Source organism: Corythoichthys intestinalis, chromosome 7 (assembly GCF_030265065.1).
Source record: "Corythoichthys intestinalis isolate RoL2023-P3 chromosome 7, ASM3026506v1, whole genome shotgun sequence".
Taxonomy (NCBI): Eukaryota; Metazoa; Chordata; class Actinopteri; order Syngnathiformes; family Syngnathidae; genus Corythoichthys; species Corythoichthys intestinalis.
In genome coordinates, this window is record NC_080401.1 from 14,954,115 (window position 1) to 14,976,375 (window position 22,261).

Consider the following 22,261-nt stretch of genomic DNA (forward strand, 5'->3'; position numbering starts at 1 on the left):
TGAGATCAATACACTTTTAACTTCCCAGCATCATATTGAGATTGTATCTTTGTGAGCAAGACGAAATCAGCCATTCCAAGACCATATATACCTGTATTTTCGGCACTATAAGGCATATCAGAGTATAAGGTGCACCTTCAATTAATAACCTATTTTAAAACTGTTTTCATACATAGAGCCCCTATCACATATACCTGAACACCGTTTAAATCACGGGATTTAAACCGGCAGCCCTTATGTTTGAAAGCGATTTCCCAGGTCGACTGACACGGAGATTACGTGGAAATTTAACGGGTCATGTCTTAGTATTATGTCCCGGACTTTCCTCAGATGAAGCATGAGTGAAAGCAGGCGTTAAATTCCCGGTCAGAGCATGAAAGCTAATGACGTAAATATCATAGCGAGTCGATCGTCATTTCCTCTTTCTTCGCAGTAAGACGAAAAGCAGCAAACAAACATCTCAATTATCAACATCGCAAGCTGGAAATAGCAAAATTGAACTGAAAACAGAACTAATTTAAATTGCTACTGGATCGTAAAGCTGACGAAAAGAGTCCATCGTCTATCTTTGGAAATGTGTGGTTTATTTTGTTGCTGATGCCGACCAAAAATGATGTCATGTCCGGATTATAAAATCGCGCCAGCTGCCCTCACCTCACAGAGAGCGGTGAGTCGGCAACACCGGGCAAGTCTGTGAAAGTGTCCAACCTGCGTCATTTCCGGGATATCTCTCCATGTGTGAAAGCAATGACGCGGGCAAATCCTATGTCACCTTACCCGGGAATTTACCGGGATATAAGTCTGAAAGGGATTTAGGGCGCACTGCATTATAAGGCACAGTACTAGTAGTAGTATAAGTAGTAGTAGTAGTTGGGGTTGTGTTATGCATCCAGTAGATAGAACTGCACTAAAGAGTATGTCATGTCATGATAAACCAATATTAATCCATAAATAAAGCGCATCGGAATATCGGGCGCACTGTCAGCTTTTGAGAAAATTGGAGGCTTTAAGGTGCACCTTATAGTGTGGAAAATACAGTAAGTAAACTTATACTGTATTTTACTGTAAAATAACTATATTTGTTTCTTACCAGTGATTATAATTGTGGCAGTCGTTTTAACGTCTTCACAAACGCAGCTGTAAACGCCAGTGTCTTCGGGCTGACTCTTTCTGATGAGCAGTTCCAATGTAGAGCCTCTCTGCTTGAGCTGGTATTTTTCATCATTGGTCAACACTTCATCTCCCTTCATCCACTGAGCAGTGAGCTCTGCTTTAGAGAGCTGGCAGCAAAGTGTTACCCCATTACCCTCCTGCACTTCAATATTACTCAGTTCATGGAGGAATTTGACAGGTCGTTCTAATTGGGAAACAACAAATATAGGTCTCACTAACACACTATAATTGAAAAAAAATTAACATGTTTGAGTTTTGACTATTTTAGTATTTTTCCCTAATATACTAATGTTGAATTCTGCGTGGAACCTCGAAATAAACGTTACTAGAGAAATGTATTACAACAACAGCCTATCAATCCAACAGAATATCAAAATGGAAAAAATCAGAATTTTGGATGAGAACTGAGTTAAGCCCTTTCAACAATGCCTTAAATAGTCATTTTAATTGCATATGGCGGAAAACACTCAGGTGAAATGAAGTTCCGCTCTGAGACCCCCAAATTGGCCAACTTTCAAAATTGTCCGATATGCACGTGTGATACATCATTGGAAAGCTTAAAATGTCAATATTCTGGGGGAAGAAAAATTTGAACAGGAGGGCATTTTTAGGGCCCGAGCACTAAGCGTGCGAAGGCCCTATTGTTTTGCAAAGGATTATTATTATTATTATTATTATTATTATTATTATTATTATTATTATTCTTCTTTTTTCAGGGCAAATGAAAATGGCCAATTTGGAGGCCTGAACATGCACGAAAAGTCACCAAAATTTGCACAAACGTGCGGCTTTGCGTAAATTTCGATAATCTTGTGTCGTTTTGAAAAAATGTCAAAAAATGGCTCAGTGGCGCCCCCTTGACCCTTAAAATTTTCAAAAAGGCCTCTCCTCTCAGGTTTTCAACGTAGAGCAATGAAATTTGGGGAGTAGATACCTTATGCCTAACTGCTCAAAAAAGCCTCTTGCACCCATATTCCAAATCCAACAGGAAATCGGATATTTTGGATCAAATGTGAAATTTTTATCGGTTCACAGTTTGAGTTTACATTTGGAGGCCTGAACATGCACGAAAACTCACCAAAATTTGCACATACATGCAACTTTGCGTAAATTTTGATAATCTACAAAAAAATTTAACAAAATGGCTCAGTGGCGCCCCCTTGAAATTTTCAAAAAGGCCTTTCCTATTAGGTTTTTTCAACGTAGAACGATGAAATTTGGCAAGTCGATACATTGTGCAAAACTGCTCCAAAAAGTCTCTTGCACCCATATTCCAAACCCAACAGGAAGCCGGAAATTTTGGATCAAATGTGAAATTTTATCGATTTACATTTGAGACCTTGTCGCTGAAGAAAATAGTTGGATAGTCTTCAAAATTGGTCAGACTATTCAGGAGACATATGAGATCTTAAGTTTTCAAAATGGGGAGTTTTCACTCAAGGGTCTGACCTGGGCGTGGTCCCAAAGTCGGCCATTTTTGGGCAAAATACCAAATTCAGAAAATGATTAAAAACTCCGTGATACAACGTTCAATCTTTTTCATTTCTAGCATGTATATGAGATATCCCAGCCTGAACACGACTGCATTGAAATATTACCCATTAGGCCTGGCGCCCCCTAGTGGGAACAGGAAATGGCCTTCTTTACGAGACAGGCTCCTCCTCCAAGGGAAAAAAATCTATTGACCTCAAACCTGTTTCAGGGGAGCCTCAAGACATGTGTTCAGGTCCCTGATGAAAAATATTGAGGTTTCGTTGAAGCGGAGAGGTCCAAACTGGAAGTGAAAATGACCGTCAACAATTTGTCTCGCCAAAAATTTTGAACAGTCATAACTCGGCAGATATGCAACATATCTGCGCCAAACTTTCCGTGTTTGTTGAGAGTCATACCCTGAAGGTTCTTGTAGGGGTCATTTGCATCAACTCTACAGTGCCAACTAGTGGCGACAGAAAGAAGTTTTAAAAAAGGCCTTTCCTATTGGGTTTTTTCAACATAGAGCAAGGAAATTTGGGGAGTAGATACCTTATGCAAAACTGCTCCAAAAAGTCTCTTGCACCCATATTCCAAATCCAACAGGAAATCGGGTATTTTGGATCGAATGTGAAATTTTCATGGGTTCACAGTAAGAGTTTACATTTGGAGGCTTGAATATGCATAAAAACTCACCAAAATTTGCACATACATGCGGCTTTGGATAACGTTCGATAATCTTGCAACGTTACGAAACAATTTAAGAAAATGGCTCAGTGGCGCCCCCTTGAAATTTTCAAAAAGGCCTCTCCATTTAGGTTTTTCTAACATAGAGTGATGAAATTTGGAGAGTCAAAACTTTGTGCAAAACTGCTCCAAAAAGTCTCTTGCACACACATTCCAAATCCTACAGGAAATCGGGTATTTTGGATTGAATGTGAACTTTTTATCGATTTACAGTGTGCACATTTTACACCTTGGCACCTAGGGAATTAGTTTGATCATTCTCAAAATTGGCGAGACTGTTCATGAGGCATATGAAATCTTAAGTTATAAAAATGGTGTGTTTTCATTCACGGGCCTGACCTGGGCGGGGCGCCAAATTCTTCCATTTTTTCGCCAAAACACCAAATTCGGAAAATGACTGATAACACCCTCATACAATGTTAAATCTATTTTAAATCTGGCATGTGTGTGAGGTATACCAGCCTGAGCAGGACTGGATTGAAAATTTACCATTTGTGCCTGGCGCCTCCTAGTGGAAACAGGAAATGCCCTTTTTTACGGGACACACTCCTCCTCTAAAGGGAAAAAACCAATCTACCTCAAACCTGCATAAGGGAAGCCTTAAGACCTGTCTTCAGGTGCCTGATGAAAAATATTGAAGTTTCGTTGAAGCGGAGGGGTCCAAACAGGAAAGTGAAAATGACTGTCAACAATTTTTCTCTCCAAAAACTTTGAACAATCATAACTCGGCAGATATAGAACATATCTGCGCCAAACTTCCCGTGCTTGTTGAGAGTCATACCCTGAAGGAACTTGTAGGGGTCATTTGCATCAACCCTACAGCGCCAACTAGTGGCGATAGGAAGTCACTCGTTTTTCCAAAACATGTCCAGTTCTTTTCATGTTGGTCATTGTAGTTTCAAGACCTATTAAAATACTTTTTTACGGCCCATGTCCACGTGTCTCTGTCTGTTGCCATGACGACCCTTTGTTCGCCATTTAAAGGAAATATTTTTTTTCAGAGACTCAGGCAGCTTATAGAGCCACAATATTTGGCACACTTGGTCGAATTGGCCAAGTTAGAAGATTAATTTTGGTTTTGAATAAGGGCTTGGCTGCACAGCTCAGTAGTGGCTCCTTTTTTGTAGTACTCTCTCCAATAGGGGTTTTTATCTCTTGGGTGTGGGAATGTAATTAGGCGACTTTCGAGCATGTTAGGTTCTAATGAGATGATTAGAGAGGAGGATCTGCCACCACCCTGACCTGCACACAGTCCGAGTTGCGTGACGTCCGAGTTGCGCTAGATTGCGAGGGCCCGTTCAGTCCTGCTTGCAGGCCTAGTTTTTTTTTTTTTTTTAATGTTTTTTTAAACAGCAAAACCCTACCTGGAGGTGAGAGCACACGAGAGCAGAGTTACAGACGCCATGATTTTAACGAGAAATTATCGCTTACTTACCTTGTTTCGATCCAAAAACTCCATGTCGCATGTATCACTGAGTATAAAGACACAGCTGTGAATGACCACAGCTGGATTTTGGGGGGATTTTATGGGTGAAACATTGTCATATAACAAGGGTCGCAATGCAGAAATCGCAGACATCATGGAGTGGTCAAGATTTTCTTCTTCATATATTTACTCTTTTAAATTTTTTTTTTTTTTTTTTTTTCCAATTTTTCTTTGTTTGGATCGATGATTTATCATCTAACATATCGGCGAAAATGCGACAGTAACAAAAAAAATACAATTAAGCGATATTTATGAGGTAGATATCCGTGACTTTTTTACAGATGCCATTTTTTTCATTGTGACATAATTTGTTTAAACGTTTAAAATATGGGAGTGAATAATTTTTTAAAGGCGTTTTTTTTTTTTTTTTTTAAACAAAATATGAGACATCAATTAATGATTTTAAGCTAAAAACAACAGACATTTTGAATAAAATATATAATTACTTACCTTCGTTTTATGGCTGGGTTGAAAGAAAAGTGGTTGCGCGATGTCTGTAAACGGGAGTTTTCAGGGTACAACGGACAAATTAAAAATAGTTTGGGGCTTAATGCGCCATGAATCTGCTATGGCAGCATAAAGACATATTGTTGTATCAAACACAACAGTTGTTTTGGCTTAAAATACAGCAGTTTCTTTTAAAGAGGAGTGCAAGAGCAGTAACTGCTTTTTCAGTCTTGTCTGTGTTTTCCGCCATATGTATTCAAGAATTACATCATAAAGGAAGAACAAATGCATTATATACAGACCATTTACTGCAAGCCAAGCTGTGGTACTTTCTTCGCCGCAAATACAGGTGTAATCACCAGCATCTTCAAGAGTGATATCCCCAATAGTCATCTCTAGCTGCAAATCCTTCTTCCTCATCTGGTACTTATTTCCTTGCTTCAGCACCACCTCTCCTCTTCTCCACTCCACTGAATGGGCAGGTTTGTTCAGCTCACAGCGCAGAAACACACTGTTGCCCTCAATGACCTCTTGGTTGGCAAGCATGATAGTGAAACTTGGTGGTAAACCTGTAAGGTAGGTAAAAGGTCAGTGAAATGACTTTTACCTTGGTAATCCATTCAGCAACCCAAAAGTAAAGAAACATGTTCTGTCTGATTTTGGCAACTTACCCAGTACCGAAAGCTCGGCAGTTGATTGGCTGTCCTTGGTTTTGCAAGTATATTTTCCAGCATCGCTATCTTGTATGTTGTGGACAATCAATTTTGTGTAAGGCCCTTCCTGTTTCATCTCATATTTACTTCCGCTGCTCAGAAGCACTCGACCTTTCCTCCACTCCACTGGAGCTCCAGGTTTCGAGAGCTCACAGCAGAAATTCCCACTGTCACCTTCTTTCACTTCCAAATTCTGGATCTTACGTTTAAATGTGACAGGAAGTGCTGTTTTGCAAAGCACACACAGATTTCTGTAATCAGCGTGGGAATACTCTATAATATTATGTGTGACATGTTCATTTCACTTACGGTTCACTTTGAGCTCAGCAGTGGTTTTCTCATTCCCAGTAATGCAGCTGTACCTCCCTGCGTCTTCCTCTTGAACGTTCACAATTGTCAACTCAGCTATCTTCCCTTGGAGTTTCAGATAATATTTCCTTGACGACATCTCCTCAGACAGCACTTGTCCATCTTTCTGCCACTCTACTGGGGCATTTGTTTTGGATATTTCGCAGTGCATTGTCACACTATCACCCTCTTCTGCCTCCTGGCCTTTCAGACCCCCTTTAAATGTGGCGGGAACAGCTTAAGAAAAACAAAGAAGATGTTTCACGTTGTACCGTCAAGGAAGAGCACTTAAGACAGATGATGAAGTCTATCGACATTGTTTATAATGACACAGACACCCAGGCCTCACATGTTTGCTTGTAATCCTCAGAAAATTCTTGGGTTTTAGGGTGTGCGTGTATAACAAATGCAAGTGGTTGCATGCAATTGGTTGCTGTGCATGCTGGGAAACCTCACTCCCTTTGACAAAAGAGTATGCTGGTGACTTACAGTGTATCACAAAAGTGAGTACACCCCTTGCATTTCTGCAGATATTTAAGTTTATCTTTTCATGGGACAACACTGACAAAATGACACTTTGACGCAATGAAAAGTAGTCTGTGTGCAGCTTATATAATAGAGTTAATTTGTTTTCCTCTCAAAATATAGCCATTAATAACTAAACCCCTGGCAACAAAAGTGAGTACACCCCATAGAAACTACGTACATCCCTAAATGTCCAAGTTGAGTACTGCTTGTCATTTTCCCTCCAAAATGTCATGTGACTCGTTACAGGAGCGGTACACAAGAAAGCCCACCCGTCTCATCAGACTATAGGACATGGTTCCAGTAATCCATGTGCTTTGTTGACATGTCTTCAGCAAACTGTTTGTGGGCTTTCTTGTGTACCGTCTTCAGAAGAGGCTTCCTCCTGGGGTGACGCCCATGCACACCAATTTGATGTAGAGTGCGGCGTATGGTCTGAGCACTAAATAAAATAAATGGAAAATAAATTAACTCTACTGTATAAGCTGCACACAGACTACTTTTCATTGTGTCAAAGTGTCATTTTGTCAATGTTGTCCCATGAAGAGATATACTTAAATATCTGCAGAAATGCGAGGGCTGTACTGACTTTCGTGATACACTGTAGCTGCTAGCCCATGCATTTAGCTCAGTGGTCAGGATGCTCAAATTTTATGGGGCTAGGGTTAGGTGTGACGCCACCACCACCATTAAGACTGATTACATCAGTGAGACTTTTGGTCCAGTTGTGAGGTCAAGCATCTAATGATGGACATGAGAGATTCTGCCTCTGCAGTGAGACAATTCTTGTGTTTCATTTCAAATCCACTCTGCAATGGTATTTGGAGCATAATAAAGATGTGAGTTGTGTCAATGTCCAAATCTTTATGGATCTGCCGGTAACCAGTGCTTAGAATCAACAACAGCCGACAAATATTGTAAAATATACCAATGACTTTAACTGTGGCCTTTGTCTTCTGGTCTCTGCAGACACAGGAGTAGACGCCGCTGTCTTCCGGTAGAGCATCTTGGATAGTCAGCTCCAGCACAGAGCCTCTCTGCTTCATCTGGTACTTCTCTCCATTCTCTAGCAGCTCACCAGCCCGCCTCCACTCCACGGGAAGACCAGGCTTAGAGATCTCACAAGACAGCATGATGTTGTGTCCTTCCTCAACTTGAAGGTTCTTAAGTTTCTGCTTAAAGGTGATTGGAAGTGCTAAAAAATGACATTGACAAATGAATAGAGATATATATTGTAGTTTGATAAATGAATGTTGATACTCTAGAAACCCCAGACGAGCACAATCTAACTATTGTTTAACCTTGTACTTTACCATTCACAGTAAGAGTAGCTGTGGTCTCTATACTGCCACAAATACACGTGTAGATGTCACTGTCCTGTGGTGTCACATCCAGGATCCTCAGTTCAATCAATGTCTCTCTCTGGCGAATATGATATTTGTTGCCATGCTTGATCAGCTCATCCCCAGCCTTCCTCCACTCAACAAACAGAGATGCTTTGGAAAGCTCACATCGTAAAGTTGCAGTGCTCCCCTCTTCGATGGTAACATTGTGCAGCTTCTGCTTGAAGTTGAGCGGCTGAGCTGGGGGATGGTCGGAAATTATAGACACCGATGAATCAAGAGTCTAAGATAATTTATCAAAAGAATATTTGCTACCTTTGATTTTGACAGTGGCGGATGTGACCTGATCGGCACACAAACACTTGTAAAACCCACTGTCTTCAGGAACAGCTTTCCATATCAAAAGTTCCAGGGTCGTCTCCCATCTTCTCATCTGGTACTTGACTCCATTCTTCAACACATCTTGCCCCTTTGCCCATTCGACTGGCATTCCAGATTTAGAAAGTTCACAGCGCAATATGACGTTGCTCCCTTCCTCCGCGTGCATGTTCTTCAGCTGCTGGATGAACGTAATCGGAATAGCTGAAAAGGAAGGATTAAATAAAGATAGGATGTCGGTGAAACTGAAAATAAAATGGGAATGTTCACAATCGTCGGACACTTCAAAGACCACAGTTGTACGTAATGAAATTCAGTTCAAGACCTGAATCTAAAAACTCAATCGAAAACATCCGTTTACATCCAAATACGGGTACAGGTATTTATTTCATCTCAGTGGAGGAAACTGGCTTTGTTATTTATTTGTGTGTTATTCACCCTTCAAAATGTTGTTTTAACAGGAACATGGCTTACCTTGTACTTTTAGCCTTGCTGTAGTGTGGTGGCCTCTGCATTGGCAGGTATACTCCCCTGAGTCCTCTGGCTTCAGAGCTCGGATTATGAGTGAATTGATGGTCTGTTTCTGTTTCATCGCATACTTGTCACTAGGCCTGAGGCTCTCTACACCTTTTTTCCATTGGAACTGGACTCCCGGTAGAGAGTACTCACAAGTCAGTGTTGCAGTTTCACCTTCTCGTGATTCTACATTCTGCAGAGGCTTTGTGAATTCAGCTGGGATAGCTATAAGGAGATGGTAATATTCAGCAAAGATTGTAAATTTTTGTTGTTGTTCCTGTATATTCTAAATGTACAGTACTTCTAATGGGGAAAATTCCCTTGGATACCTTTAACAGTTACGACAGCCCTCGTTGTAACAGAGCCAGCACTGCATTCGTACACCCCGGCATCACTTTGACAGACCTCCCGAATTGTCAGTCGAGCCTCACACCCAGAACGACTGGCAAAGTACCTCGAAGAATTCCACATCAGGCAGCAGTCTTTGTACCACAGGATGTGACAGGGCTTTGAGGTCATGCAGGACAAAACTAGACCCCCTCCTTCAATGGCCTCACAGTCTTCAAGAGCTTTACAAATGGTCGGACGCCTCTCTGGCAATATGAATAAATCAAATCTACTAAAGACCAAATTAAATGGGGAAAAAAAGAATTAAGCAAAGACAAAGCCTCACCTCTGACCAAGAGAGACGCATATGATCGTTTGTCACCGGCTGCAAAGGAAATGGTACCAGTGTCTTTGCGGGCTAGCTGTCTAAATGTCAATGTGTGATAGCCTCCTGCTAGCATTTGGATCTCATTAAGTTGATTATTGTAGAGCAGAGTCTCGTCCAGGTACCACTTCACACTCGTGTAGTCACCCGGACAGATTTGACACTTGAATGTGACTGTGTCACCTTCAAGGCACTCAATGTCTTCCAGTTCATCCAGGATTACCACTCTCTGGCCTGACAGAGATAGAAAATGTACTGTAAAATGTCATATAGTAGTACAGTTGCCGTTAGTTGGTAGGTATTAAAAGGTCAGCTGACTAATTTGCCCGTGATTGTCTACCTCTCTTTATTATGGAGATGTCAGTCTGTTGTCTGTCTGTGTGTAACTGGCCCAAGAGCATTGCAAACTACAGTACGCTATCAAACTGCAATATTCTACATGAGATTTAAATTGAATGATTGGTACTAAACAGGGCCTGGATGAACTTGAATTAGCCAAAGTGAATAGTACTAAAGAGGGCCCAGAAGAAACTCAATTAGCTAAAGTTCTGCCTTGGTCTACATGAACATTCTACACCAAAGTCTGGCGTTTCTTTACCTTGCACTGTCACCTGTGCACGGCTCTGCATGGTACCAACATCACATGTGTAGATATCCGTGTCCAACTTCTCCAGATAAGTGATGGTGAGAGACAGGACCACACCCTTCTGCCTCATAACATACTTCTTACTTGACCTAAGTTCCATCATGCCCTTCAGCCAGGTGACTCGCTTGGCAGGCTGTCTGGTCTCGCACTCCAGGGTGACTTTAGTCTTTTCTTCTGCTTGGGTATCCTTTAACTCCCTTGCAAATGAGTGCTGCAGTTCTGGAATTATGAGCATTTTATAAATTGTGTGTGGTGCCTTCTGATGTACGGTAGATGTAACAATAATGCAGCAAATATTTTTCTCCAGTACTTACCTCTGACCTCTAGCTTGGCGCGAGAGGCAACCCCATCGGCTTGACAGCAGTACTCTCCCGAGTCTCTAATTGTGGTGTTCCTGATTATCAGCCTTGCCAGGTTTTTTTCCACACTCATCCGATATCTGTGGCTCTGCCTGATTAAATGGCCATTTTTCAGCCAGTGGATTCTGACCTCAGGTTTGGTGATCTCACAATTTAGCTCAGCATCCTCACCCGGAACAGTCTTGATATTTTGAAGATCCCTAAAAATGTGCACTGGTCTCTCTAACATCACATAAAATACATTATGGCAAATAATGTTATTGCATATATTAAATTAATGTTGCATAGATTTCAATATGGCTATTCACCTTTGACGAAAAGCATGGTTCTACAGGTTAAGTCTTTAATTGTAAAGATCACTTCTCCAGCATCGGACAAAACAGCACCTTTAATGCTCAACTTGTACTTGCGACCATTGTTGATGACCTTGAAGTGGCCGTTGGAGACAACCACTTGACCGTTGATGGTCCAGGAACACTCATCACTAAGATTGTGGGAGAGCTGACATTCAAAAGTGCAGCTTTCACCTTCAAGCACAGATGTCGTCTTCAAGCGCTGGATGATGGTGATATGTAAATCTGTAAATAGAATAAATGATGAATACCACAAATGTGCACTTTCTTCGTAACAGATTTATCCTGATCTTTAACCAACCATGTACGGAAACTTTGGCCTTGGTCTGGCTGGTGCCCAGATCACAGGTGTAGTGTCCAGCATCATCTTTGCTCAAGCAACGAACAATCAATGCCATGGACCTTCCGTACTGGCACAACTCGTGTTTTTCATCAGGTGTTAGGACAATGCCATTCTTTCTCCAGACTGGGATCACAGATTCTTTGGAAATTTCACATTGGAGGCAGACCTCTCCTTGCTCTTCCCCAATAGCATCCTCTAGAGGTCTTAGGAAGACTGCTGGGCGCTCTACAGCAGTAGTAAAAGTAGTACAGAACATAATATTACTGTTTATCAGTTATTTCCCTAAATTAAAGTACATATCATAGGTGTGTTGTGCCTGACCTTTGACCTTTAAAGTTGTTGTCTCTGAAAGAAGGCCGGCTTTAAATGTGACCTTGCTATGCTGGGGCCTAAGCTTCTTAATATTAAGGCTGTGCATTGTTCCCATGTGCTGGATCCTGTTTATGGCATTGGAATAGAGGCGGACATTGTTGAGGAGCCACTCTACGTTGGCAACCACGTAGTTGAGCTCACAAGAGAAACTGGCAATGCCGTCCTCTTCAAGTTCCACTGGTTCAAGATGTTTGACTAGCTTCAGCTTTCTCACTATGGTAAAAAAAAGAAAAGAAAAAAAAGATAGAGAAGCCGATGCAAGTGGCACACGGAGATAAGCGCTCAGCTCAAAATATCATCCTCAACCTACATACCTTCGACCTTAACATATGACGTGCTCTGTGCTCCCCCCGCCACACAACGGTACTGCCCAGCATCCATCCCGACCAAGCCATGGATTGTCAGCTCTGCACGTTTTCTATCTCTTCTCGTGCAATACTTGTTTGACGTCTTGAGAGCTGTACGACCTTTAAACCACCTCACCACCCTGGGGGAGGGGGCAAACTCACAGCTCAGAGTGACAGAGCTGTTCTCCTTGGCTTCCACATCTTCCAAATTGCGGACAACTTGGAGGGGTCGCTCTACAGGGCGGGATATAGTTTACCAATTGAAAACGATACTGTCACCCTTCTAATGGTCACAGGGAGGGTGAATTTGGGGGAGGGCTAGTTTACCCACCTTTTACCGTAAGCTGGGCAGTAGAGCGGCTCTTGCCGGCAACAAAAACCACAAGCCCTGACATGGAACTGTCTGTGGAGGTAAGGCAAAGGCTGTGGATGGTTCCCTCCCTGTAGATATCCACCGCTTCGCTAGGCTCCAATACATTCCCATTGAGGGTCCATCTGGGCGGCCTTCCCGACTTTAGGCTGGTCTCTACCTGGAAGAGCGCTGGCTCTGGTTCGGTCACTTCCACTGAGCTCATGTCTCGAACAATGCTCATCGCCTGCTCTGCACGGACAGTCACAACATACAGTATACTTCTGTAACTGACAAAGTTTATTCTCCAGAATAAATTCCTTATGACACCTTTTTTTTATGTCTTAAATGAACAGCTGTTTAGAAATTTGAATGATCATGGATTTGAAAATTAGCGTTTCCACTTTGTCTTACTAATTTTGTGTATACTATATCTGGGTATATCTCACCCTCTACTAGAAGCTGACAACAAGTTTTGTCATCGCCAGCATCGCAAGTGTAGGTGTCTTCATCTGAAGAACAGACGTCATCAATGGTAAGCTGCCTATAGACATCTTGGCTAACTAGTTGGTATTTTTTGCTGGACACAAGCTCCTTTTTGTTCTTGTACCACTTGACTTGAGCATTGGCCCGAGAAACCTGGCACTCCAGCAGGCCTCTGTGATGATACATGGCTATCTTGACTCTCAGGGGTCGAACTATTTGGACTGGCAGCTCTGATGATTGAAAACAAAGGATCGGTCAAGGGCTTTAGGTGAATTACTTATGTGTTACTGTAAAACAAACAACCCTCATTTCAAATGTTAATTGTTTGCTTATTGAGTTTATTAGGATTTATTCTGAAAGTTTGAATGTGAATTAAATTCTGAGGCACAAACAGGCTTACCTGTTACTTTAAGAGTTGCGTAAGACGAGACACGCTCAGCAGTGAATCTGATTTCTCCAGCGTGCTCTGGCCTGACCGACTTAAAAGCCATTGTGTGGGTTTTACCTGAAAGAAGTTTCAGTACAGTGGAATACGATTCTACATTCTTGAAGACTATTGTAATAAATCTTTTCACATATTAATTATTAGGATCATTTACCCTGATGTCTAATCTTAATGTTGTCTCCAGGTCGGATCCGACAGTCATCTCTGTACCATCGACCATCCACATCCACTTGGTTTACTTCACACAGGAAGTTGACAGGTTGGCGTTCCATAGTATCAACGTCTTGCAGTTCCTGAATAATTCGGATGTCCCTAGCTGGTAGGAAAGAAAGTCACAACTGACATATTGAAAGAATGGCATTTTCAATTATGGTCCATATCAAAGCCTCATAATTTTGTCACCACTAGCTAATTGTGTAGAAACCTGAATTTAGACCTTGATCATGCTACTGTTTTGGACAAGGAAAATCACAGTCAGTTGTCTTGACATACCTCTAACAGTGAGTCTGCCAGAGGTCTGAATGCCGTTGGCCTGGAAAGAGATCAAACCCACGTCTGCCAGAGCCACTCTGGTCAATATGAGCGAATGCGTCTTCCCATGTGTGCTGATGCGACAGTTGGGTTTGGACTTGACCCGAACTCCATCCTTGGTCCAAACTCCCTCAATGTATGACAAATTGAGGATCACCTCGAAAGAGCAACTCTCACACTCTGACACTTCCACATCCTCCAAGCCTCTAACCACCTGCAAGCGATTCTCTGAAACATAGACAAAAGCACTTTGCGTATACACTTCAACGCCAACATTGACTATTGCTTTTGAATGGAAAACTTACTTGCGGCTGCTACTATTCCCCCAGGTATATTTTCTGCCATGCTTCTTGAAAAACGAATGACTTATTATTGATTGGAACCTTTCAGTCTTGCAGGTGTATCTCTTATGAGTTACTGGCAACAATCTGGTTAATAGGGAAACAAAGATTTAAAACCTGTTTATTGTACGTTTGCCTGTAACTAAACTACAGTAATTTTCGCACTATAAGGCGCACCTGACGATAGGCCACTACCCACCAAACTTGGCATGAATACGGCATTTAATCATACATAAACAGCACTGGACTATAAGCCACAGCTGTCCTCACTGTATTATGGAATATTTACACCAAAAGATATTAATCGGTACCACTTTATTTGACAGCGGCATCATAACACTGTCATAAAACCAAATGAACCACCATGAAGCTTTGAACCAATTGGCCGCAATAAACCACCATGAAGCTTTGCGGCCAATTGGTTCAAAGCTGGCCAATTGGTTCAAATTCTTGAAGCATTGAACCACAATGAAGCTTTGCGGCCAATTGGTTCAACGCTTCATGGTGGTTCATTGCTTCAAGAAGCTTCATTTGGTCATCACTGCTGCCTTTGGAGAAACAGTCAAACTCTGCTGCCACCTGCAGTCAACAGTGTTGTTGTCCAACATGCCCCCTAGCATACATTGCAGCGCAACAGATGTAAATAACAATCAAAATTCATGTTCTGTGCTATTTATTTCTTCAGTGACTGTTCCAATTGTTTCATTAATTGCTAGTTATAGTATTTGGTAACACTTTATTTGACAGTGGCGCCATAACACTGTCATTGGACAGTCATAATTCATGAGCATAAAGGAATGCTTATAACAGATGTCATTTAGTGTTATCCGGCAAATTATCTCAGTTTTGAACGGATGTAAAAGATCCAAGCTGGACATAAATGAAGTTAGTGACATCATTTGCCGCATGACACTTAATGACATCTGCCATAACCATTCAGTAATGCCCATGATAGTTTCATGTCATAATTATGACAGTCTAATGACAGTCTTATGACACCGTGGTCAAATAAAGTGTTACCTATTAACCCAAATAAATCAACAAATGAGCCGCACTGGACTATAAGCCGCAGGATTCATAATGAAGGGGAAAAGTAGCGCCTTATAGTCAGAAAATTACAGTAATTAGCATACTTTAAAAATGGCAAATCGTGAGTTGCTTTCTATCTCCAGAGATCGCTCCCTTAACATAATGAATAAATGATCTGCAGAATCTGCAGTATTAACAAAGAGAAGGTACTTTAAAAATCTGTTTTTCCAAAATAATAATTATTTGACCATATTGACATCATTTATTTTATTTTATTTTTTAAGTTGCTTGACGGGATCCGGCCTTCCTGTGTGGAATTTGCATGTTCTCCCCGTGCCTGCATGGGTTTTCTCCGGGGACTCCGCTTTCCTCCCACATCCCAAAAACATGCGTGGTAGGCTGATTGAACACTGTAAAGCAGACATGTCCAAAGTCCGGCCCGGGGGCCAAATGCGGCCCGTAGTCAAATTTCATCCGGCCCCCAACCTCTGTCATAAAATCAATGACGTCTGGCCCGCACACATACTTAATAAATTGGTCAGCAGTACTGCTACCAGCATATGAAGTAACTTACACGCTAAATGCTGCTCCTCATTTACCCACTAAAAGGCAGCAGCACTCTAAGCAACATGACCCCATGTGACCCTTTACTCCCAATTTTCTTCAATGGCGACAATCAACCAAAAAAAGAAAGTTGACTGCGACGGCTGACGCTTCAAGGATAGAATGTAATTGGACTATTTCTTCACTAAAATACGCAACAACTGTGTCTGCCTCATTTGCAAAGAGACAGTCGCTGTTTTTAAAGAGTTAAATGTGAGGCGATATTACCAAACAAGACACGCCGACATGTACGACAAGATTACAGGGAAGATATGTAGCGAGAAATCGAAGCAACTTGAAGCTAGTTTAATTTCACAGCAGCAGTATTTCAAAAGAGCCCGGGAGTCAAAAGAGAACGCCACAAAGTGTAGTTGCGAGAATGTTGAAATTATTAATTAAAAAAAATAAAATAAAAATAAATAAATAAATAATGTAAAGTAAATGTGACACACAGAATGGCTTGCTAATTTGCTTAAATATATTGTTCTACGTAAAGGACGTCAGCCAATGTCAGCCCCCCACATTTTTACCACACCAAATCTGGACCCCTTTGCAAAAAGTTTGGACACCCCAGCTGTAAAGTGTCCGTAGGTATAAGTGTGTGTGAACGGTTGTATGTCTCTTAGTGCCCTGCGATTGGCTGGCAAATAATTCAGGGTGTACCCCGCCTACTGCCCGTAGTTAGCTGTGATAGGCTCCAGCACCTCCGCGACCCTCGTGAGGAAAAAGCAGCATGGAAAATGAATTAATGAATGACTGAATGAATGAAGTTACATGACTCAAGGGGAAAGCTGGCATCAGTTCCATTCGGTAGCAAGATGATCACTTCATGAATTCAGCCAAGCAACCAACAAATGATTTATTATTGTTGTTTTTGTTGTTTGCAGAGTTATAAAACTGTAATGTATCTTACTGAGAGATGTTTCCAAAATGTATTTCAGTCACTTTATTCAACTGCTCAAGAGGAGGCAGCTTGCACTACAAGCAGACCAATTAAACGTTATGTGATATGCAAACGACTTGCTTGCTCAGCTTGTAAAAACCTCAAGTAACCACAATTTCGCTTCAACACTTGTGCTTCAGTGGTACTCTCTCGAAGAGGTTTTCAAATTGTTGAGAGCAAGGTACTGGAGGGATAAATTCCAAGGATCCTCCCTATTAGTCCTAAAGACATTAGGAGGCAACATTAGCCGTAATGAATACCAATAACAATAGATTCCAATAGATTTGTGTGTGTGTGTTTTATTTATAGTTTTTTACCATGTTTGTTCATGACCTGTTTAACTAATAAGCTGTCAGTGATGACAAATGATGTTTAATTCATTTCAACTAGGAAGAATGAAGAGCCACATGATTGGACGTCTGTTCTCATCAGTGGCATTGAAAGAGTTGAAAGAGTTAATAGAAAGTACTCATGGTCATGTTTTGGTTTAGATTTGATTTAGTTTAACACGGTTTCCCCGTGTTTCTAGGTCTTGTCTTGTCTACTAATTATGTTTTCATTTCCACCTGTTTTCGTCAGCCCCTTCCCTTATGTTAACCCTCAGCCCCCCTTGTCCTGGTGTTCCTCGTTGTGACGTCAATTTGTTTTTATATTTTGCCCGGCTTTCTTTCAGTCTAAAAATACACTACTGTTCACAAGTTTGGGGTCTAAGCGACCCTAAACTTTTGAACCGTAGTGTACATAATGAAAAATCCCATATGATACACTACGGTTCAAAAGTTTGGGGTCGCTTTGACCCTAAAGTTTTGAACGGTAGTGTATGTTTTAGATATGAAATGGAGAAGTCTCAAGGAAACAAACCTATGATGATGCAGACACTGTTAAGAATTTTTCAAATTCAAAGATGGTCACATAAGGTACAGAGCACATCACTATCTTATGGTGGAACCCTACCATGGCATGCTCATCCCGACCTCCTCGGTAATGACAAGCAGTTTAATCTTTGTCACTTTACTTGACTGAGCTCATCATTACCGATATAGATTCAGCTGTGATGCTGTCTCTACCAGACTGAATGCCCCCAATCAAGAAAGAGAAGCTAAAAAAAACATGAGGTTAAATGACAATAGATTGATATCAAATCTGAGAGATAGGCGCCTATAACACTATCAGAAGTAGCAGGATGTTTACAAGGCTCTCTGAATAGATTTAGCTGCCATCTCGGCCAGCTTCACAGAGCAAACCACTGGATTTGGATTGAGTATAGTTCAACTCAACATTTGGTCCAAAGATCGCGAGACCAAACTCTCATTCCCAAGAGTGTCTTAATAAATCACAAATGGGGCCTACCACAAAATACATCAATGTTAATATTAGAAAATTAAAATAGAATTCATCCCTCCCTTATGGTGTGGAAATTTTTAAAGACACATGCCAAGAAACAAAACACCAGCATGATGTACGCACCTTTAACTCTGAGAAATCCATCCTTACACTGGCAAGACATGATGGAAAAAAAAGACCTTTGTCTGAGAAGAATCAATATATTTAAAAACACCATCACAACAAAACTGCAAACATCTCGTTTTTTTTTTTTTTTTTTAAACAAAGCCTACAAAATAAACAAAGTCAGCATGCATACATTCGGAATATGAGTCGCACTCCCCGAAGGAGACAGCCTCCAGTATATCCCCCCCCCTCTTGCTCCAGTGATGGAGCGATTTACTGAACAGCTGACACATCCCTCCCCACATACTGACCTCCAAATAGCTCTCTGTCAGTATGCAGGCAAAGATAGCTACAATCGCGTGAACCAGAATGTGACCAGCATCAATTGAATCAGAACTTAATCAAACAAAATCTAGTAATAGTGATCAGAGAGTAGGCAGGGAAGCTACGCCTGCTCCTCTGGAGGGTCATAGTGAGCTGTAGCGTACTCCAGCTGAGAAGAGGTGCACCCTGGACTGGTTGTCAGTAGATAACAGGGCACCAGCAGAAAAACAACCATTCGATGAAAATCTTTTAAATCTTCAAATAACCTCATATTTTTATAGGTATGTGGGAGGAAGCTGGTGTACCTACAGTGCTGGCCTACAATTCTGTCAGATAATGCTCAATTTCTCCCAGAAAATGATTGCAATTACAAATGCTTTGGAAGTAATACTGTCATTTATTTTGCTTGCAAATGAAAAAACACAAAAGAGAATGGGGAAAAAATTAAATCATTATTCATTTTTCATAAAACTCCAAAATAGGGCCAGACAAAAGTATTGGCACCCTTTAAAAAATCTTGTGATGCTTTGTGTAATTTACAACACCTGTTACTTACCTGTGGCACATAACAGGTGGTGGCAATAACTAAATCACATGTGCAGCCAGTTTAAATGGATTAAAGTTGACTCAACCTCTGTCCTGTGTCCTTGTGTGTACCACATTGAGCATGAAGAAAAGAAAAAAGACCAAAGAACTGTCTGAGGACTTGAGAAGCAAAATTGTGAGGAAGCATGGGCAATTTTAAGGCTACATGTCCATCTCCAAAGACCTGAATGTTCCTGTGTCCACCGTGCGCAGTGTCATCAATAAGTGTAAAGGCCATGGCACTGTGGCTAACCTTCCTAGATGTGAACGGAAAAAAAAAATTGACGAGAGATTTCAACGAAAGATTGTGTGGATGGTGGATCAAAAACCTCGACTAACATCCAAACAAGTTCAAGCTGTCCTGAAGTCCGAGGGAACAACAGTGTAAACCCGCGCTATCCGTCGGCGTCTGAATGAAAAGGGACTCTATGGTAGGATCCCCAGGAAGACCCCACTTCTGACCCAAAAACATAAAAAAGCCAGACTGGAGTTTGCCAAAACTTATCTGAGAAAGTCAAAAACGTTTTGGAAGAATGTTCTTTGGTCAGATGAGAAAAAAAGTAGAGCATTTTGGGAAAAGACATCAAGTGTCCAGTTTACTGGGGAAAAAACAAGGCTTTCAAAGAAAAGAACACGGTCCCCACAGTCAAACATGGCAGAGGTTCCCTGATGTTTTGGGGTTGCTTGGGTGCCTCTGGCACTGGACTGCTTGAGCGTGTGCAAGTCTGAAGACTACCAACACATTTTGCAGCACAAATCTAAGGCCCAGAGTGAGAAAGCTGGGTCTCCCTCAGAGGTCACAAACACACTTTAAAAAGCACTGGAAAATGGTTTGAGAGAAAGCACTGGACACTTCTCAAGTGGCCAGCAATGAGTCCACACCTGAATCCCATAGAACACCTGTGGAGAGATCTGAAAATGGAGGGTTGGAGAAGGCACGAAATACACTCAACTGTGGAAACACAAGTTTAGTACCGGTGCATACATCTTTAGTTTAACTATATGTTGTCAACCTTCACAACTAACTTGACCTTAACCTTTAGCTTGTACCATTAGCAACAGCAAGTGACTAGGGTTGCCAACTCCCTGAAAAAAACAGTAAGGGACACCTTTTTTGTAGAACCGGCTGGCCCGATAACCATCACGCTATAATTTTTTTTTTTTTATGCAAAAAGTGTTTTTTTTTTTCCATTACAATTGTAATATCAATCATTTTACTCAAAAACTGAATTATTTAGGTAAATATTTGAGTTATATTAGCACATGGAAAAACAATATGTATCAGCATTGTGTAAATATGTCATGTTAAATTCAAAATTGTATAATTTAACGGTTAAGGTCCTGAGCCTTTATGTCTGTGTGTGTGTGTATGCATGTGTGTGTGGTTTTGGCAGTCCCCCCCCCCCCCTAACAATTTAGGTGCGTTCAAAGTGCCTTCAGCAATAATGCAATAATTCACAAATGATCACTCCATATATAATGAATAAGACAGAAAACAAAAATATAATACAATTAATGAAAATGGAGTACACAGAGAAGAACAGGAAAACAAATGTTCATCGTTTTGAACATGCTTTTTACTCTCTCTTCACTCAAACCTCTCATCTCCCACACTCTTATGCTGTCTTCCTTTAGCGACAGTACCTCGACCAGTGGGATGAGAGGGATTTCATAGTTATTGTTCCGTCAGCTCATTGGTCAAAAAGCAGGATAGGTGGCGGACTGTGGTTACCTGCATATTCTTGTACAGCACCATACCAGTAAGCGTGTGCCGGTATAAGTTTCTGACGGTATGATAACCTTAAGCAAAAATATCCCGTTTTCACTGTATCACGGTATTGCAATTACAGCTCTAAAATGTGTTACTTTGAGATATTTGGGTTTTAAAAAAATCCATTGAACAGGATTTTCATTTTTCAAAACATTCGCAAATTGGAACATAAGTATGATGTTAAATTAAAATTAATAAATAAATACAATAAATAAATATTCCAAATCAAATTAAATTCTGTCTTTCCGGTGAGCGTAAACCCACAGCCATAGCTCAACATTATTATCATCAGAACAAAAATAATTGAGCTATTTTCCATAAAAAGCATGTGCGTATGCGTATGACTCGTATCATGTTTACATTACATTACATTACACACATTCTCTTTCTCAACACAGACATTTGCCAGAGAGAGGAAAAAAACACGTTTTATCACCGCTAGACACACTAAACATGCTGGAGTTAACTTTTGTAGCTGGTGGGAAACATTCATGACAGAGTTTACTAACCTTCAATTTTGTATAAATGAGAAATCATATTGGAGGTATTGCCTCCTCGGCAGCCACCCTCTGCAAACATGTTTTACATGTCGGTTGGCCCTCCTCCTCTTAGCTCTGACCAACTAACTTTTCTGTAGCTGAAGTATTACCATACCAGCAATTTCGTTTTCTTCGATGGGGGAAAAAAGTTCAGGAGTTTCACCTCCTCCAGTGATCGTGTAGCACAGCTAATTCACTGGGACTGAGCAACAACTGGTGGTGGAGGGTTGAGCCTCCTAGCTGCAAGTGAGGGATTTCTCCAACCATTTTTGGGACATAAAAAATAGCTAACACCATAGGGACGGTATGACAGAAAATTTTTGCGGTTTCGAAACCGTGACATTTTCTACCACCGTACACCTTGAAACCGGTAATCGGCAAATGCCTACGTACAAGTATTCGTTCGTTCTACAAATATGACACTATTTTCGAGTTTAATGATAGTAAGGGACAAAGTGTGTCCCTTGAAATCTCAATAAGGAACACGTACTTTTGTTTCTGAAAACTGGACGATTTCGTTTTTCAAGGGACAGTTGGCACCCGTAGGAGTGACTCACATGAATGGCTTAGCAGTCTTTCCACCCAATG

General features: G+C 41.1%; 1 protein-coding gene across 4 annotated transcripts in view; it reads right to left on the bottom strand.

Annotated features, from left to right (window-relative positions):
- The window catches only part of obscna (obscurin, cytoskeletal calmodulin and titin-interacting RhoGEF a), a 66,516-nt gene extending 47,861 nt beyond the window's left edge, over window positions 1–18,655 (bottom strand). For all 4 annotated transcript variants that reach the window (XM_057840710.1, XM_057840709.1, XM_057840708.1 and 1 more), the window contains exons 1-23: window positions 18,473–18,655; window positions 14,395–14,517; window positions 14,051–14,317; window positions 13,713–13,874; window positions 13,514–13,618; window positions 13,077–13,343; window positions 12,610–12,879; window positions 12,246–12,512; window positions 11,881–12,144; window positions 11,518–11,784; window positions 11,172–11,441; window positions 10,819–11,085; window positions 10,457–10,723; window positions 9,820–10,092; window positions 9,476–9,739; window positions 9,105–9,371; window positions 8,568–8,834; window positions 8,223–8,492; window positions 7,838–8,104; window positions 6,346–6,621; window positions 5,995–6,261; window positions 5,626–5,892; window positions 1,091–1,357 (exon numbers count right to left, since the gene is read on the bottom strand). In XM_057840710.1, the coding sequence (XP_057696693.1) occupies window positions 1,091–1,357; window positions 5,626–5,892; window positions 5,995–6,261; window positions 6,346–6,621; window positions 7,838–8,104; window positions 8,223–8,492; window positions 8,568–8,834; window positions 9,105–9,371; window positions 9,476–9,739; window positions 9,820–10,092; window positions 10,457–10,723; window positions 10,819–11,085; window positions 11,172–11,441; window positions 11,518–11,784; window positions 11,881–12,144; window positions 12,246–12,512; window positions 12,610–12,879; window positions 13,077–13,343; window positions 13,514–13,618; window positions 13,713–13,874; window positions 14,051–14,317; window positions 14,395–14,434 (5,398 nt within the window). In that variant the 5' untranslated portion in view covers window positions 14,435–14,517; window positions 18,473–18,655. The remainder of the gene's footprint in view (window positions 1–1,090; window positions 1,358–5,625; window positions 5,893–5,994; window positions 6,262–6,345; window positions 6,622–7,837; window positions 8,105–8,222; window positions 8,493–8,567; window positions 8,835–9,104; window positions 9,372–9,475; window positions 9,740–9,819; window positions 10,093–10,456; window positions 10,724–10,818; window positions 11,086–11,171; window positions 11,442–11,517; window positions 11,785–11,880; window positions 12,145–12,245; window positions 12,513–12,609; window positions 12,880–13,076; window positions 13,344–13,513; window positions 13,619–13,712; window positions 13,875–14,050; window positions 14,318–14,394; window positions 14,518–18,472) is intronic.
- Window positions 18,656–22,261: the final 3,606 nt, after the last annotated feature.